The sequence below is a fragment of the Opisthorchis viverrini genome, assembly GCF_000715545.1.
Source record: "Opisthorchis viverrini unplaced genomic scaffold opera_v5_267, whole genome shotgun sequence".
NCBI lineage: Eukaryota > Metazoa > Platyhelminthes > Trematoda > Opisthorchiida > Opisthorchiidae > Opisthorchis > Opisthorchis viverrini.
In genome coordinates this window covers 597,350-615,199 of record NW_008751924.1, presented here as the reverse complement: position 1 = coordinate 615,199, position 17,850 = coordinate 597,350, and the positions used below count along the sequence as shown (strand labels likewise).

General features: G+C 43.8%; 1 protein-coding gene across 1 annotated transcript in view; it reads right to left on the bottom strand.

Annotated features, from left to right (window-relative positions):
• The window catches only part of T265_09296 (hypothetical protein), a gene marked incomplete at both ends in the record, with an annotated part of 44,413 nt that overhangs the window by 21,247 nt on the left and 5,316 nt on the right, over positions 1-17,850 (bottom strand). Inside the window, 8 exons of the mRNA XM_009175324.1 lie at positions 3,654-3,939; positions 5,301-5,506; positions 7,095-7,186; positions 7,373-7,598; positions 8,931-8,957; positions 9,064-9,130; positions 9,685-10,015; positions 15,138-15,268. Of these exons, the coding sequence (XP_009173588.1) occupies positions 3,654-3,939; positions 5,301-5,506; positions 7,095-7,186; positions 7,373-7,598; positions 8,931-8,957; positions 9,064-9,130; positions 9,685-10,015; positions 15,138-15,268 (1,366 nt within the window). The remainder of the gene's footprint in view (positions 1-3,653; positions 3,940-5,300; positions 5,507-7,094; positions 7,187-7,372; positions 7,599-8,930; positions 8,958-9,063; positions 9,131-9,684; positions 10,016-15,137; positions 15,269-17,850) is intronic.

Genomic DNA, 17,850 nt, shown 5'->3' with positions numbered 1-17,850 from the left:
TAACAGTTACAGTGTTTTGTCTGCTTTGTTTGCGCAATTATTGGTGACGGAAAACCAAAATTTTGTAGTCAGTTGGCTTTCTCAGAAAACAATAAAGGTGCTTCTTCCAGTACGCCCTCCTTGATGGTGCTGGCAACCAGCACGTATGCTGTCAGGAATGCGCCTGGATATTTGTATCTCGGTTGCGTTTATCGGTGGTTGATCAATTAGCCGTTTATCTGTTCGACGAGAATGGTAATTGACTTGCAAATGTTTTGTCCCCTCGGTTCGAACTAGAAACTTCCTCCTTAAGCGTTGAGTTAAGTGTGGTAGAAGGTGGTATGATGAGGACAAGGTATGAGATTCAGGCAATTCAAATGCTGATTGAATCTGGGCTTGCTTGACGGAAATTCCCAAACCTCTTCAAATCAACAAACCACCCAGAGACTTGTGTTTTCGCCCTTATGGCAAACCTGCAACAATGAGCGCCCCGCAATTTGCATCATGCAAAGCTTTCAGCTTTTGCCACGGTGCTTGCTACCAATGAAAGAAGGAAGGCCTTCGCTGCGGAGTTGTTTATTAGGAAACACTGAACAGTTAGACTATTGGACAGGGAAGCAAAATTCTCATATGCATCCTTGAAAGCGTCTTCCTGAACTTTTCTGAATATTCATTGACCGCTACTCAAATGCAAGCAAATGCCACAAAGCGAATCCACAAATTCCGTAATAGATCTCACTTTTCAAGAGGCGCGAAGCGGATTTACGAGAAAACATGCTAATCGCATGCCCCATCAGTCCACCGTTACACCAAGGCAACACTGACCAATTGTCAAGAAGAGAACAGCTGTCGTTCAGTTGTTCTGGCACTGTGGAAGCCGAGTTGCTTCGACTTTCGCATTGCACTGTATCTGGGTTTCGTTGCAGTGAATCCGTTTTGGAAAGAAATATCCGGTTGGAAGAGCACAGATGAAGAAGTGCGGATTCTCCCATCCCATTGATGTATCATTCGTCAAACAAGACTTATGCTGGTGAGTAATTACCGTATTTGGAGTAAGGTAAGCAGAGTATGCGTGGTCTGTGAATGGGAGTGCTTTTATCCTGTAACTTGCAGTAAGTCCCGCTTTCCCTTTCAGCAGAAAACAGCGTGCAGTTCAGTCGGGCGGGCGCGTGAAAAAACTATCTGTTGCTGATATCTCGACTCGGTTAAATATCCACATTACGGATAAAGGACCTGACCAGCAGCTGAAGCAGAAGAACTACATAAGTCGACTTGTTAATTCACTTCTACGGCCGAGTTCTTACACTTGTGGTTGAATTGGCTAAACATGTGGGTTCGCAAACTGCAACGCAAGGAATACTACAAACTGACATTAGCAGTGCGCAGGGGCCAGTATCATCAATCCATAAGTTAGCGACAACGAAACCGTACTTATCTAGTTACGGCAAACTAGGTAAGTGAGTCACCACGGACTGAAGTCCATAAGAAATAAAACAACGCAAATGACCGGCTCGTAGGGAAATCTGTCCCTACATACAAAGACCACTCCAAGGGGCTACGTTAAGCGTTCCTCGAGGATGGTTGTTGATTTGATAAGGGGGATGAATGCATCGGAAAATGCCTGTCTGCCAGTAGTGGTGGAAGATAGTACCAACACTGACACCAATATTTTGCCGTCGTACAACAATATAAAAAGACGAGAAGAAAAAGAAGAAGAGAATGGACTTGACGCTAGCTTCTTTCAAGCAGCCTGATGTTCGTACAATCTAAAACTGCACAGAAACTGGAAGCATAAAGGTCACTAATATCTAAGATGAGCAAACAGTTTCACTTCGCTTTTCCGCACAGCTCTGCATACTATCCAGTAAGGGGTAACAAAAAACAGAGGCAGACTGACAAACGACATCAACTAACGACCTGCGCCTAATCCAATGTGCTAAGGAAAAGGCGGAAGTCAAGATCACAGTGTAGTGAAGGAGGGGTGGTTGGCCAAGCCAGATAAACTATTAGATCAATAATTCTACCTCCCCTACCGCTTTGTAAGGATTCACAGAACGACATCAGGTTCTCATCTGCTCTTATTACTGTGCGTGTTCCTGAATGATCTGACATCCGGCGTGCGCTCCTGACGACACTATAATGAGGATTATTCACAAACTGACTCAGTACCGTTAGCCAGTTGACAATGAGGACTGGAATGAACAGCGTCTAGATTGAATATCATTCAACATAACGGTAGCCGATTCCCCCAGTAAAGAGGAGCCAATCTGATTAGTAAGAAGCTTAGTGTGTCCTAAAATGAGACAATTCATTGATTAGACGAAACAAACGTTTGAAACGCACAATAATTCTATATATTCTAACCTTCTATGAAAAGTACGCATCACTCGTTTACATCTTGTATATTATAAACAGGTTTCGTGCACCTGCCGGACTAGGTAGCTCTAACGGGTTAGGAACCTCAACGGGTTCGCTGTTGACAGAAATCTTGTAGAAGTGAGGAGTATCGTCAAATCAAAAGTGCAAAGTTTCTGAAGTAGACAGTAGCCCCTTTAGTTCCAATTTATCGGTACTTGATCAAGTGGCTGTTGAACTATTCACCCGGCTAGGTAACTGACTTGCAGAGATTTCGTCACCATTCGAAAGACATCTATAGGACGCTGTCGGATGGGCAGTTCCTCTCCTCGTGCTTGCGCCTATATAGCTTGTAAAGATAAGCATTGAGCTATAACCTGATTGGATATTGATACTCATCGATTGCTCTTATTTAATAAGACAGCTGACAAACGGAAGCCTCAGGGAAAGTGCATCCAAAACTACCGTAGGCGAAGGAAACCATGATGCTTCCGGGTAATTCCGGGAAATACCGATGTAACGGTGGGTACTACTGATGGAGGCATGCGAGTGATATGGTTTCCCATAAATCCGCATCGTGTCCCTTGAAAAGTGATATCTATTACGGATTTTGTGGAGTCGCATTTCCTTGCATTTGAACAGCAGTCAAGAATATCCAGAAAAGTTCAGGAAGACACGTTCAAGGAGAAGATGGATATTCGGCTTCTGTAGACGATATGCATATGAGAGTTTTGCTTCCCTGGCCAATAGTCTGTAACTGTTCACTTGGCGTTTTCTAATAAATAACTCCGCAACGAAGGCTTTCTTCCTTTCAACGGTAAAGAGACTCAACCACTAAGCAATTGGGTCATGAAAAATCAAACCATTTCCAAATAGTAACAATGGTTTATCTCGCGACTGTCGCAAGGAACATGGGTCCTCAGTCCCGAACTAGCTCGCTGAAGTTTGCTCAGATGTATGTAAGAGAATGAAGGGCCGTTAGGAAGCAGAACTAGGGGATATGCTACAACATTTGTACTTGTTCCTAAGAATCGTCCAGGTTGAGGATACCCATACCAAAAGCAAAAGGTGTAAGTATTCGGGTACAGTTTTCCATAAACAGGGCATTCTACGAGAGCCACTGCAATTGGCATATAACAAGTGTGTGAAAACTACGTGAAACTACTGATGAATAAGTAGGAATTTCAAGTTCCTAAGCATAATGGAACCAACAGCCCATATCACCAGAAACTCGCACTTATGGCTGACAAAAGATAGACATTTAAAGCGAAAGGAACATCAATCGTAATAATCAGTGATTAAATCGAATGAAAACCCACCTGAAGTGGCCACAACAGAGCCAGTGGGATCAATGGCACATCGCACCAGGCAACCGTCTTCGTTGAAACTGCCACGGTAACATCGAATCTGGCGGCCAGTCGCAATGTTGTAAATACGCAAACGACGATCTTGACACGCCACGGCCAAATAACGTTTGCGTTTGCCGGGTTTGTTATCGGAGGTATAGGTCGTAACGGTTGGAGTGAATGCAGCATCGAGCTGAGAACAGCGTCCCACCAGATGGTGTTCCAGGGCGAAGTGCGCCGTCAAACCAGCTTCATCCGGCTGCGAGAGGAGCAGAAGGCAAAAACACTGAACATGAGGTGTGTACAAACATGTCTAAAAGTTATAACAAGCATTCTGTCCAGGTAACTACTGGAAAATGTAACGTGGGGCGATGAACTGGAAAACCGGCGCGAAAACGTGAGGTAGAATTTATTTAGCACCATTGGAGCCTGGGGACAACCACAAATGTTCAATGGCCCTAAGAGCTGAAACGCTAAGGTAACTCAATTTGAAGTGTGGAGAGGGTGCACAGAATACAAAAGCCAACTGGGTTTTCTGTACTTCCATACTCACTCCCGGAAATCCCAAGACGACTGTTCTCGGGGATGTGTAACTCAAACAGACTAACTCCACCTAACAGGAAGATTTAGGTTTTAACGTCTAACAGACCGAGAATCCGGTAGTTTGGAAGGCAGTGCAAAGAAGTCCATCCTGCATCACCATCTAGTATGAACCAATCATAGCAATCCATTATCAAGAAAGGGCACCACATGGGAGAGAGGATTTGGCCTCTTGTGGATATACATCCTCACTTTTTGGGAAACGGATGGTGACTGACAGGGAAATCTGTGATAAACAATCCAGGCAAGTGTCCCCTTTTCGCAGGGTTTCATTGTCAAGAAATTGATGTGAAGTGGTCTCCAATGTCAGTTTTGTTTATCAGCGAAAATGGCAGAGTTACAGACGATGGGAAAATTGCTACGAAGTAGGACTTCCAAGCTTGAGCTGGATAAATGGTTAAGGCGCGAAATTACTGACCGGAACCCGGCCTCTGAATCTGGATTGGTTCTGTCTAGGCTTGGGCGACCTAGCGGTGTCTCAGCCCTCGTGCTTTCTTCGGGTGACATGGCAGTTTGACACCAAAAGTGTCACAGTTGAACCATTATTTTATTATTTAAGACATCCCGGAGACGAACATAAGGAGGAACAAACAGTTGAACAATTCACCGAGCATAATTTTCTCTCTTCAGATTCACACTATTGAAAATATAAACTGATGACAAGAATGGATACGCTATGGATTGAAGACGACAGAGTGCGCGAGTAGCTTGTACCTGACGGTGTCCCCGACGTGTGCGGTGCGGAAGTGCCTACCAATGGAAGTTTCAACTGTCAACGTAACTAGGTTCGCTAATCAGGACTTTCATGTTTAGTCATCAGGCCATTATCTGGAACACCCAGAAGCTTGCCACACAAATGCGGTGAGACCTGGGAGGCTAACAAAAGGTGACGTTGTCACATAAAACATATAAGATGAACGGAAAAGTAACCGCGTTGGCTAACCAACAACCTACCGAGGTGTTCAACGTTAAAATTGCGGTAGCAACAGTTTCAAAATGCGTACAACAATGAACGCTCACCTCAAGGACTCTAATGAGTAAGGATTTGTCCATTCCACACGAGATTAGACGTATCTCACCATCATCCTCTGTCTCGATGATTCTTGCGGCGAAAATGGCAGCTGAATGATCAGCTACCGTTTGCACAAGGGAGTATTCTTGGTTCGGGTCAAATATATGGATGAGTCGGTCACGTGAAGCCGAGCATAACAGAGTCAGCTCCGGCACTGCACGGGGTGATCAGCAGATATATAAATTAGTTCTGCCATAGGCAGTATAAAATCGTCTAGGCCAGTGCCGACAGAATAGTCGGCTAAACAATGGAGTTGCAATTGAAATCCTGTCTAGGAAAATACAATTTAGTAAAATCGCGTAAGTTTTCCGGGAACGGGAAAGGAGGACAGCACTCGGCTTCTGCGAGATACATTTGTACAATCATGGGGAAATAATTCGGCAGGAGATACCCTCTCAGTGGTAGAGAATTTGCGCCAAGGAAAGCTATTTCCGAGAAAAGAAACGTCCATAACCAAACAAGGGCCAGTGTATGGCTTACTCCCGAAAAAACGTACACTCCGCCACTGTTGGCTTTTTTCTATTCCTATTAGGTGTAGCGGGATTCCTCGTTTTGTTGCTCCTATTCCCCTCAATTGTTTCCAACCTGAAATTTAGCTGCTCTTTGATCTTAGTGAGACACACCTATTTCAGCATACGGGCTTCGTCACTTGTGTCCAACTTGTTTTTGCTCATTGCGAACTTTTAGTAGACGCATTGTTCGCCACCTATTTTGTTTCTACAGGGTCCCATTCAGAATCCGAGTATACAATCAGCATAACCCAACGATCTGAAATTTGTGCCACTGTGTCGTTTTAGTATTGTATTCACAATGCCTCAGTTGCTGATAAATCTACATTTCAACGATTCGACTTTTTGGGTAATGAGCGTAGCTCACCGTGGCCCCCCTCACTGCTGAAAGCAATTAAGTCATTCGCAAAGATTCACGATTTAGTTGTCAATATAAGGAAGTTGGCATAAGCATTTAGAATTTCGTGGTTTGACTGGGCTAGTATTGGCTTGGCAGACAGCTCTGCCGAGCATTTGCGCACACCGCACATAATTCAGTAAGGTGAGTAGACCTGAACGTTGCTGAAAAATAGGGCTGTTCGGCGACTATCGACTTTTCAGCAAATGCGATTGTTTTCCTACAATAACGCGGTCACGTGGTGAATTCTTATTGGAGTTTTGCTGGATGGGATAAAGACTAAAGGTGCTGATGAACAGCAAACTATGCAAGAGCGATACCAGGCGGCGAACAGCTCCTACTGCAGTCTGAGAACATACCACTGGCGTTACCACGCCAGTGTAATGTACAAAGTGGTCGGATCAAACAAAGATACTCAGTAACTAGTATTGCAAAGAAATACTGCACCATAATCAGAAACAATGGTTAAAACACCCAAATACAGCTGGAATTCCATCACGCGATGCAGAAAAGTTATGTTTTTCAATCCGCTCACGAAGAAACGTTTCGAGATCCATCCTCAGAATAATTGTCCCCAAGGAAGGAAACTGTATTAAAAATGCCTACGTCAAGAATTATTGACCAAGGTAAACCAAAGAATCACCTCGTGAATAGGTGAAACTTACATAGTGCATAGTCTCACGACGAAAAAAATGAGCAAACAAACCCTGAAGAACCTTGCGTCAGTTATTCATCTACATAGACACGGTAAACAAAGGGTTACATTAAGCGCATTCATTTGGTGTCACATTCGCACACAAAATATTGACTACATGTTGTATTGAACGGCGACTCACCACTATCGGAGCGGAAGAAATTGAGTGATAAGATTTCACTGTCGTGTGCGGTAATCTGACACTGTTGCTCCAGATTTGCAAGCGAGTAGATACTGAAAAAGCCAAAGGTGCATTCGGCAATAGTAATAAGATAAAGGACAGTAGTGACATGGAGGATGAGAAATCGGGTTGTGCCAATCAAAGAATCAAAATTACGACAGTCTTGCATTGATATGCGTCACTCCTTGAGCAGATTGAGACAGATTAGATAGGGGAAGAAAGATATTCACAGAACATACCGAAGAATCCCGTCGCGGTCCCCAGCGGCTAGATGTCGGCAGTCAGGGCTGATGCAAACCGCACGGACACAACAACCACTGGGAATCAGAGTACAGTTCGACCGGTTAACAAGCGAGGCTTCGCTAAGTGACGGAGCAGTAGGTGAAGACGGTGAAGGCGCAGCTGAGTCAAGTTGTCCTCCTAAGGATGAAGACGGGGAAGGGCCGCCGATGGGACCAACGCCAGCTGAGCAAGAAAACAAAATCCATTAGAACACCATGAGGCAAAATGCGGGAGGGAGACGATAGGCAGCAGAGTCTATTCATTTAATGGAGAACTCAAGTGATTGAAATGTAGCTATCGGATGCGTCAGAATCGGAAAACGCCGGTTTATCTGTGTCAGTGGGAATGTAATATGCAGGGAAATATGGGACAAGAATGAAGGATTTCGCTGAACTCTTACAGTAGCGTCATCGCCAAGATGCTCACAACGAATTGAGACGTGGATGGCTGAAAGTAGGACCGCTGATCAGATAGACGAGGATAGTTCTTGAAATACTTGGCTACGTATGGGCAATCACCAAAAAGTCATTCAGGGAGGCAGTATATGCAAGCGTCCGATGCTCCGCGAACAAATCGAATCAGAGATAAGTGCAACATCGAGAATCGGTTGTTCCGCAGTGAAAATGTTAACCATCAGACGAACTACCGAACGCTTCAGAAGCGTGTTGACTGACGTATGCCACAACAATATGGAGATATTGCTCAAAAGCAACGTCAAACAACGATACCAAAGGTATACAGGGGGACAATGAATCCAAATGTCAGTGGCGACGCTGCGAAACTGGGATAGGATGACATAGTTGAACCCCAGCTATAAGAGGACAAGGCCATCAAATCCAGCTAAAAATGTCAATCACAACTTCACAAACGCTGATGAGCTCAAACCAAATTGGCAATATTCAATCAACCACGCTGGATCGTATCCATTTCACAAATATGAGAAACATGAAGCTAAAAATGGAAAAATACAAGAATATGACAAAGATCTTCCACATTGACATCTGAAATTTAACTTGGGAGAGACAGGCCGGTGATGTGGAGTTGACAGAACTCAAAACGCATTTTCCATACGTTTTCTTCCACATGATCCAACGTGCAAGATTAGATAGTGCAACTAAACAGAGTGCAGAATGACCAAAGTCCTTTGTCCGCAGCCAACAGTAGTATAGTTGAGCCCTCGAACAAATGCAACCGGGAGATATAAGACAAAGCGGAAAACAAATCGTGATGTATCATGCGTCAATTTTTACTCATTACTGAATGCAAACCGAGGTCATAGGTCACGAGCAGGACAGTACGACGTAGCTTACATAGGGTAAGCCATCCGAAGATGAAAAATATATGAAACCAGACATCAAGAAGAGGCTTTGACAATAAGAACTACTATAATCATGTGAATGCAGATTGTAACGGCGCGGCGAACAAACGCGTGAGGGCCATGCTACAAGATGCCATATGTAGATTGTCGACGACAGGACAAAATATGCATATGGAACCAGATACCAATGAATTTACCTTCGAATTTAGCAAAGGTCAATTCGGCTGAAACACAAGGGACGAGCAAAAAACAGTTCGAGACTCGGTAATAATAAATGGACTGCGGACAGCTGAACTGAACTTAATTGATCATTAGCAACCTACGTCTTACCTGTTGGACGATCACTGACGCATAGTAACTTGTGAGTCGGATCAGTGAAGATGATTCGCATAAGTCGCTGAAACGTGAAGAAAAACGGAATTGAATCCTATTAACGGTGGAAACAAAGGAAATCCTCGGCGCGACGACTGAATTTATACGGCAGGACCAGCAGGTAGACGAGAGACATTAGATGAAGCACAGTGACTAACAGAATATTCGATTTTGCCACAACAATCGGCAGCGATTGAATGAGGATTAGACGAAAATGTACTTGAGAATAACAGCCAAAATAAAATTGCGCGATTCAGGGGGATACAACGCATCTGACGACCTGATGATGCAAAAGAACGAAATCCATCCTAAAGATGTCCTCTAAGTCACCGGAATGTTCAGGTTCGAACAAAATTTACTTGCGTATTATTGTTTTTAGCACTTATCGAGTGAAAATCTCAAGTTACTAAAGGAGTTAAAAGACATTGTGCACGTTTAAAGAATAATTGACAGCGCTGAATCCCATGTCGTCATGAAAAACCTAATAAGGACTATCAACAGGACGAGAACATACTCTACAATCGAATGGCATCTCTAAATTCCATGAGTAACAGGTGGCAACACTGGATAAAGGCTTACTTCTTTTGCTCTCGGGACACCGGACTTGACCAGATCCGCTTCCCCAATCAGACTCGTGGTCATGTCAGAATCATTTTGTTCCAGTTCGTCCGTAACGTTCCAAAACCGGATTGTCCCATCGTCTGCACATGTGACAAAGGTGGAGTCAGACCACCAGGTTGGTGGAGAGCTTGGACCGACCGACTTGCTGTTGAACTGCGGTATACGCTCCTTTCCGGTTCGCTGACATGATTCAGACAAACAATCCACCGACCACACACCTCGACTATGGTAAAAGTAGGCAGCAGCCCGTTTCACATCTGACAAATCGGTGACATCCCATACGTAAACGCTGCGACGGAGAACAAGGAAATCAGTGAAACTAATAGTCAAAAGTTTTCTGAAACGCACACAGAGTAGAGGGACCTCAGTACGACCATTCAAAGACAGTCAACTCCCCTGGACAGTGGACAATAACAATATAATGCGATGAATAATTATATTTCTGACATGTGGTATTCATTGGTGAGTTGCAGTATGGACAAAACCTCGCTGCAGCTAACAGCAATGATTGAAAGGAGAGAACTATAAAGAACCACTACGTAGGGATAACCCGTCTACTCCCTGTCCTTTGACAAACAATGCTTCCTAAATTACCACAGAGTCGCCACTGAAAAACTTTTTGTTTATTTCGAGGTTGTGCTAGTGGCAAGGACAGTGGACCGCCCTGTTTGAACTTTTCCTTATCAACGAATATAACACTTCACTGTTCGAGTTTCCGAATGATTTGATATTCTCTTCCTTGAACTATCCTTGTACTAACCCGCGCAACGTAAACGAAAGACGAGAAAGCGTAGTCGTTGAGCTCCATCGATTAGGATTTTGAGCGCTTTTCAGGTTCAACGCATTAGATGCGATCCTTAGTAGTATTCTCTGCTTTCCAGGACATCTATCTCTCCATAGCACTTGACATTCCCAAACAACTTCCTATCATGTGAGCAGAAATCGTATTACCTAAAGTTTTTGTGTGTTGTGTTTGGTAGTGAACTGTCTAATGCCGATTCTAATAATTCATCAAGATGTCTGATGGTCAAGTTAACGCTTCAACAAAACAATCACACACGATCCTCTAGCTCGAGATGGCTCCGTGGTTAGAGTGCAGACGTACTGGTCGGAAAGTCCGTGGTTACAACCCGACCTCGGCATCTCGACCGCTCCTTTCTAGGCTTGGGCAATCTGACAGTATCTTAGCCCTCGTATTTGCTTCGGGTGGCATGCCAGCTATGCACAGAGCGTTACAGCTGAACAACAGTTATTTTTTGACAACTTTGACAGAATCTGCACAATTTGGGTTCACGTATAACATAAGGTTGATGGAAACCCTGATGAACCTCAAAAAGGGCGAAACCGGTAATGAGATGTCGAGGCCTTTTCAGCAACCTTATGAGTAGTGTGTTGCAACTATTATTTCATTAATTTAGCACTTGACTGATCACAAGAGCCTATGTCGCTGGTGACCACCAGTTACGGATATGATATGAAGTTAATTGCTTGAAGTAAATCTTTTGCTGTGCAAAACCCTCTGGAAGGCATTCCGTCCATGACATCGAAATGGTTTACTTTGGGCGTAATAACGTTCCAATTAAAACCACAGAATGCATGTTACATGATACTTCTAAAGGTTCGTGAACCAAGTATCAGTCGTTCGTATATATTCAGTAACTGCTTCAATCAACTCACTGCAAATCTAAGGATCCTAAGGTGAGAGAGAAATGAAGACAAGTAAAAATGATCCGTGACCATAACAGCATTACGCGCGTCGTTACATTGTCTCGGTTGAGAATCAGACCAAAAGAGTTATGTTTCTCCGTGTAGCTTTTCAGCAAGATCTGATGTTACGCTCGAAAAGTGACAAAACGCCATTCTACTACAACCCACACAAAAATGACCATCACGGCAACCGAGAATCGAAATACCTGGTGTCTCATATTGCACATTAGAAAGATCAGAAAACGATTACCTACGATTGCGTGCGTTCTATTACTTATTATCGGTTCGCATCGAGGCAACATTAAATGGCCAATATCTTCGTACACATCTATGACAGGATGGATCTACTCAAAAGATATCCTTTTAGGATACATTTCACGAGATTTGCGGTGAGTTCCCAAGGTCAAAACCAGGGCACCGTTTGGTTGCACTATCACTGCACTGTATAGAATGGGGTGCAGGAAGTATGTATCACTGAACACAATAAATCCCGTGTGTATATGGAATTGGCCTAAGCCATCTTCGCCTGCTTGCCGTGTGCTGTTAACGAAAATTTGGGAACCTCAGCTACCTTCACCTGATGTAGCTCACCTGTCGAAGCGGTGTATGACCACAGTGCAGTCGCGACCGAGTAAGACATCTAAGTGCAGCAACTGGTAAATATGAGTTAATGCATGGATTGACAGCAGATTCACCAGTAAAAGGTTCTATCTGCCAAGTGACTCCCCATGATCGGTAAAGCCGCAGACAGTGATCTGAACTTGTTGTGACAGAACACAGCGGTCCACCAAATTATTTCCTCAGAAGACAAACAACTCTCCAAAGTTTCGTGCCTATTAGGCTTCTACAGAATTCCTTAGAGTTTACTATTTTGTTCCAAGAAGAAAGATTCCATTTCTCGAAATAAGAACATGAAACCAATCATTCGTAGTAAATGAAGAAAAGACCCACGCCTCAGGGGCCACATGATAATCCTGAAAAACCTGAGATAGACTAGACTAGTTAAGGCATCAATACTTCCCAAACGGTTCAAAACCTGATAAACAGTCAAACAGCGGCCCCGGATTTCAGGACAGGAACGTACTGCTACTGTTCCGTAACTGCTGGGCTAACCATTACACATCAACGAATAGCATCAAGCCAGGAATCCTGATGAGAATAGCTACCATCATGTGACAGTTGTTTAGCGTAGGATATCCGGACACAACTAAATGATAACTTCATTACACATGAAAGAGGAAGGCAAGTAAGCAATAATTCAGATTAAGATCGATTTTATGTGCACCTCTTGCATGCTATGAAATGGCCGGAGTCTAGTTAGGGTGTCATTCGCAGAAGGGCACGTAAAGCTCGTGTTGCAAGGTATGATACCGGGACATCTCGACCAAAGAACGTAAGCCAAAGCACCGAAATTCGTTATAAATCTGGCTGCCTGTGTATACCCACAGAACTGTTTGCAAATTGTGATAATAATCATGGAGGACCTGCTAATTATGAATTTGTGGGCAGGGAGCTTCCCACCGATGATAATTAGAGGGCGGATGCGATCAATCGTGGGATAGCAACCTACCAAGCTTTATACTGGTTGGGATTTACTCAGTGAGTTTTAGGACTAGTTACCCCATTTAGGTCAGAAATTCACATTCGATATGGACATTGGGCACATTGAGCTTGTGATCCGATCATGTGTCTATTGATGTTATTAAATAGGTTGGGTAAGTCTTACAGAAATCCGCAGTATATCGTCTTTCTGACACTTGCAACTTCTACTTGGCGAAGATTATGTTGTGATCTGTGTTGGTGTCTCCAGTAGATGCTGACTTTAGAAAAACCGACCGCTAAATACAAGACAGTTCCAGGCTGAAGACTGGATAAACCATGGGTACCGGAAAACTTGTTTTAATGCATGAACCCAAGGCGCGGTCCCGTTACGTTGTGTAGCTGGAGGTCAAACGTTTGGATAGTCGTATTCTTGACTACAAGTATGTTCATTACCGTTTACCTCTTGGTTCGTTCGTCCCCAAAATGAAATCGCTGTTATCTCACGTAGTCAATAGTAAGCAACCGTGAGAGAAAACAGCAGTGGGGAACAATCCTAAACAACCGCCTTCGAGGAAAGACATTCAGGAAATGACTAATTTGAACAGTGCCACGCAGTGTATGCTTCAGATACACGTGCATATCACTGATTACGACGGGCAATATGGTGGACGTATTGAGTGGGTGACAACCACTGTCATCTAAGCCAGTACTAAAAAGGGAAATTTGTGCCGTTCAAATATGAAGCAGAAGCCGAACAACTGATCAACAATCAGTATTCCGTGACAAAAACGAAAAAAACTGGTAAATCACCGACCTTGCCATTGTAAGGGACAAGGCATAAATAATAGATACGACAAGCATCCTTCAACCTGATATCCGAAACGACTCATTCCAAAAGTATTTCCAACGTGGTACTTCCACTTCAAGAGTTAATCAACTAAGTCAAGAAACCGAAAAGAATCTCCAATTCGGTTGGAGATCGAGACTCTTCGAGGGGATCAAAGTTGAAATCTTCCCGTTTCCAAAATCGTCCCATGGAGAGAAGCGGTTCTGCAGGACTTGGGTAACCCAGTAAATTTGAAAACTTCTCGTAAAAACAGGAACTGTCATCGAGAGTTTCTAGCAGCATAAGTGAGGCCCGTTATTGTTTTTAGCAGGTAGGTAGACAAGCAAAATGCTGTGAACCACACCTAACGGCATTGCACAACTGACATTCATTCAAAATGACCCCTTCGTTTTTCAGCCAACAAAAAAAGTTATCACGGAAATTACAGCAGTTTTAGAATAAATATAAAGGAATGACAAACAGCAACAAACGCAAGCGAAAGGTTGGGGGTCCAGCGAAATAAGTTCTTATAAACCATAATCGGTTAGCACACTTCTGGTATGGGATGCAATTATGACGATTCCGTCGCAGTAGAGGCCCAAACCTACATTTTACTAATCGGAATTAGCACCATAGGATATGAAAACGGCCAAAATTAGGCAGCGGGCCTGCACACAACTAAAAAATGCATTTGAGCAAGCTTCCGTTGGAGTTGGCATGTCAGACAGACAGGTGGCGTAATCCATTGGTCTTCTAGTAACGAGGCGGAATGTATTAGGATGGAAAACAGGCGGATGAAAAAAGGGTGTAAACATCTGAGGGTGAAAAAGTAGTCTCCAGCCCGAAAAAAAATCAGAGCGTATGGAAATACGGCAGCTGCAAGCCTCAACAATGCAAAACGGAAACGCTTGCAATGAATAGCAGTGACAAAGCTAAACTATTCTAAGCAGCCGCATTCACACCCATGTGAACTTAGGTTTTGGACCATTCAGCCACAAAGAAAACCAAGGGGCTGAGCGGTCTGTCACACATTCCTGACCAGAACAAGCTCACACGACTTGTGGGACGTCATAAAAAGACAGAAAGTTCGATCAGTGAACCCGAGAAGGACAGTCACACTGGCCCGCGATTGATTAGGAACTTCGAAGGCGCTAATCAATGTGGCAGGCTGCAAAAGAAAGCTCACATCTCCAAATAGTGAGTGGTTTAATAAAGGAGTTCTACGCAGTTCAACCCTCACTTTGGCTGACAGATCCGTTAACAAGGAAATAAATATGAATGATGGAGAAATTGACTGGACATCCCCGTCATAAGACATGTACATGCGTTGACTAACCTGTGATCAGCGTAGAAGCAAGTAACACGACATCGCGTGCAGTCAAGCTTGACAGCCAACAAATCTGGGTACGTTGGGGAATCGGATTGTTCGGAAGATGCGGGTGCAGGTGTCACCGGGGAAAAAGACAACTATTTCAGAAAAAAGACGAGAGAAGCGGCAGTTAGAAAAGTGCATATTTGGGATTAAGGAGCTAGATGTGTGGACCACACGTTGATGTGATATTAGTGGCAGAAAAAAGAGCCGGTGAATAATTAGGGGCATCGAATAGGTAGATGGTTGACTGTCAGAGAATATTGTCTGACTAGGGTTGACCGAAATCCTACGAAAACTAAACTGTCTACGGAATATAGATCCTTGGATAGCTGGAAGGCCACAGGCCTCTGATGAGGTCCCTTAGATCTTTATACAACTTCGGTATCGAAATCTTTAAAGTGGAAGGTTGCAGCTACGCATATCGGGCACGTGTCAGTTCTCTAAAGAGAGCTTAACGTGGTGCTAGGGTCCACGTCTGAAAACTATGCTTTTTCGAAACAACTAGCTCAAGCATCGGAACTGGTATCGAATAAAACAACCGAGACTAAAGAAATGGGCACCTTGCACAACCGAATGACAGTTCACAGCTGAAGCGGCAAAAGAACTCTCAGAAATTTACTGAGCAAATGACCTTCAAGGCACTTGTTTATGAAGTTGGCGGTTGTTGGAAGTGTTTGGTGACAAGAGCTATATCAAATTCATTCGGCCAACATTTTGGTTTGTCCGTCGACTGCGTTAGTGTTTTCTGATGTGGCTCGCAGGCCATCTGTCTGTAAATTCCGCTTTCCCTCCCAAGAACGGCTCAACAGACATGTAAATCCGGGTTCCTGCATGAAGTCTACCTCCTTTTATGGACTTATTGAACAAGCGCGGACTTCATCCGAATGCCTTAATCAGTATCACTTACAATGAATTATTGCAAAACGGTGTCCTTGATAATTGGACAGTTACCACCTTATCCGAGCGTTCGTGAATAAAAATTCCAAGGCTAGAATTGTGCATATGCGCTGGATACATGAAGTAATGGCTGATTTACATGCCAAACAGTCGGTGCAACTTTCTGATCCCAAAAAATGAATAAAGAGCCGCAAATCCCATCAAAATTTGACAACTTCCTGTGAATTGCAGGAAAATATATTACCTGAATCCATTAGAATATGGATAAAAATTATTGATCAGACACAATGAACGGTCTACACAATTGATAGTTGCGGTAGAAACAAACGCCATGAAAATGCGAGCATCCAATCACTTTGCCTATCAACCAGCAGCAAGAACACTAACAAACTGTCGTAATCTAGCGGGTCGGTGGTCGATGCCACTAACCAAGAAACGCAAATATCCATTCGGTTGCTACATTTTCTGTATGTTGAGGACAGTTCCTCCATGTGTCAGAATAAAGACTGTAAAGGCTAAGTAAAGTGATGGATAAAATTCGACCGCACTTTTGCAGACATCAGACGGTAATAGTGTACGGAGCGCAGGTTGGTCTATGAATTTCAGTTTTAAAACATCATGCCTTGAAGTGGACATTTGTAGTAGCTAAAACCATACATATTCGGTGCATCCGCATTTTCTGTTGGAAACATGGAAAACGTTTTTCTACTCTGCATCAGTGAGTGACAACGCGTTCTGAATGCTTACATGATATTCACGTCGGGTTCATCGTGGAAGTCACGCAAGGGGCACACTTATGGCACTGGTACTCGTTGTCCAATGTATTCAGGGTTCCGGTGAATGGAAAGTTTGCTAGTGGAGTAAGGTGGAGTTTCGGATAGACAGTGCCGCGACACGAGCTCAACGGCCACCATGCGGTAACCGATATTCTCATGTGGAGCCCACTGACTAGCGCACCTCATCATTTACCGCCCTGCATGAATTACCTATTCATGCATAGAGTAGAGGTATCGGGAAAGAGCGGCGAAACAGAAAACATTACCAATGACAAAACATAAAACCTATACATGCCTTTACTGAACGGAAGAATGAGACGACAAACCACTGAACAGAGCTAGTGCCTCGACCTTGAGATGACCCCGGAAAGATCCATTTAAATAGCCCCCTCCCTAGAAGACCCTCAACGATAATGTGAATCCTAAGGAGACCCATAAAAGTGGTTGCCATCTATCCCGGGGGTGCAACCCTTAGCTCGCCATAATGTTAAGCAAAAAACCTGATGGCTTGAGAAACCTTATCACAGTAAAGTGAGAATGCCACAACTGTACGTATACAATAGGCCGTCGGGATCTGAGGTCACGTGGCCTGTGTCGTAGCCCATGTACTGAGGTTGATTCTCATTGGTTTGCACACTGACCATTGAGGTTAGTTCGAGGCGGTTCACCATGCGGTGGTCCATCAAGGTGAGGTTCGCTTTATTTGAGAGGGCCGACCTGTACAAGGTCATAAGAGTATAACGATTTCTGAGCAGATATTAAGAAATATGGATGTGACAGCCACCCAGAACGCCCAAAAGCTTGCCAGACATCAAGCGTTCTTGTGGCACATTTCGTATACCAAGTGAAAGGCCGTTCCATGTGAGCTTGTGAGGTTTCCATGGTATGAAATCTTGTGTCAAAAGCAGAACTTTGACCAGCAATAGATCCACCAATTGTCTAGCAAACCTCTTTGAAACGAAATCTAAGGTATTTTGGATTGGAAGTATATATATATATATATA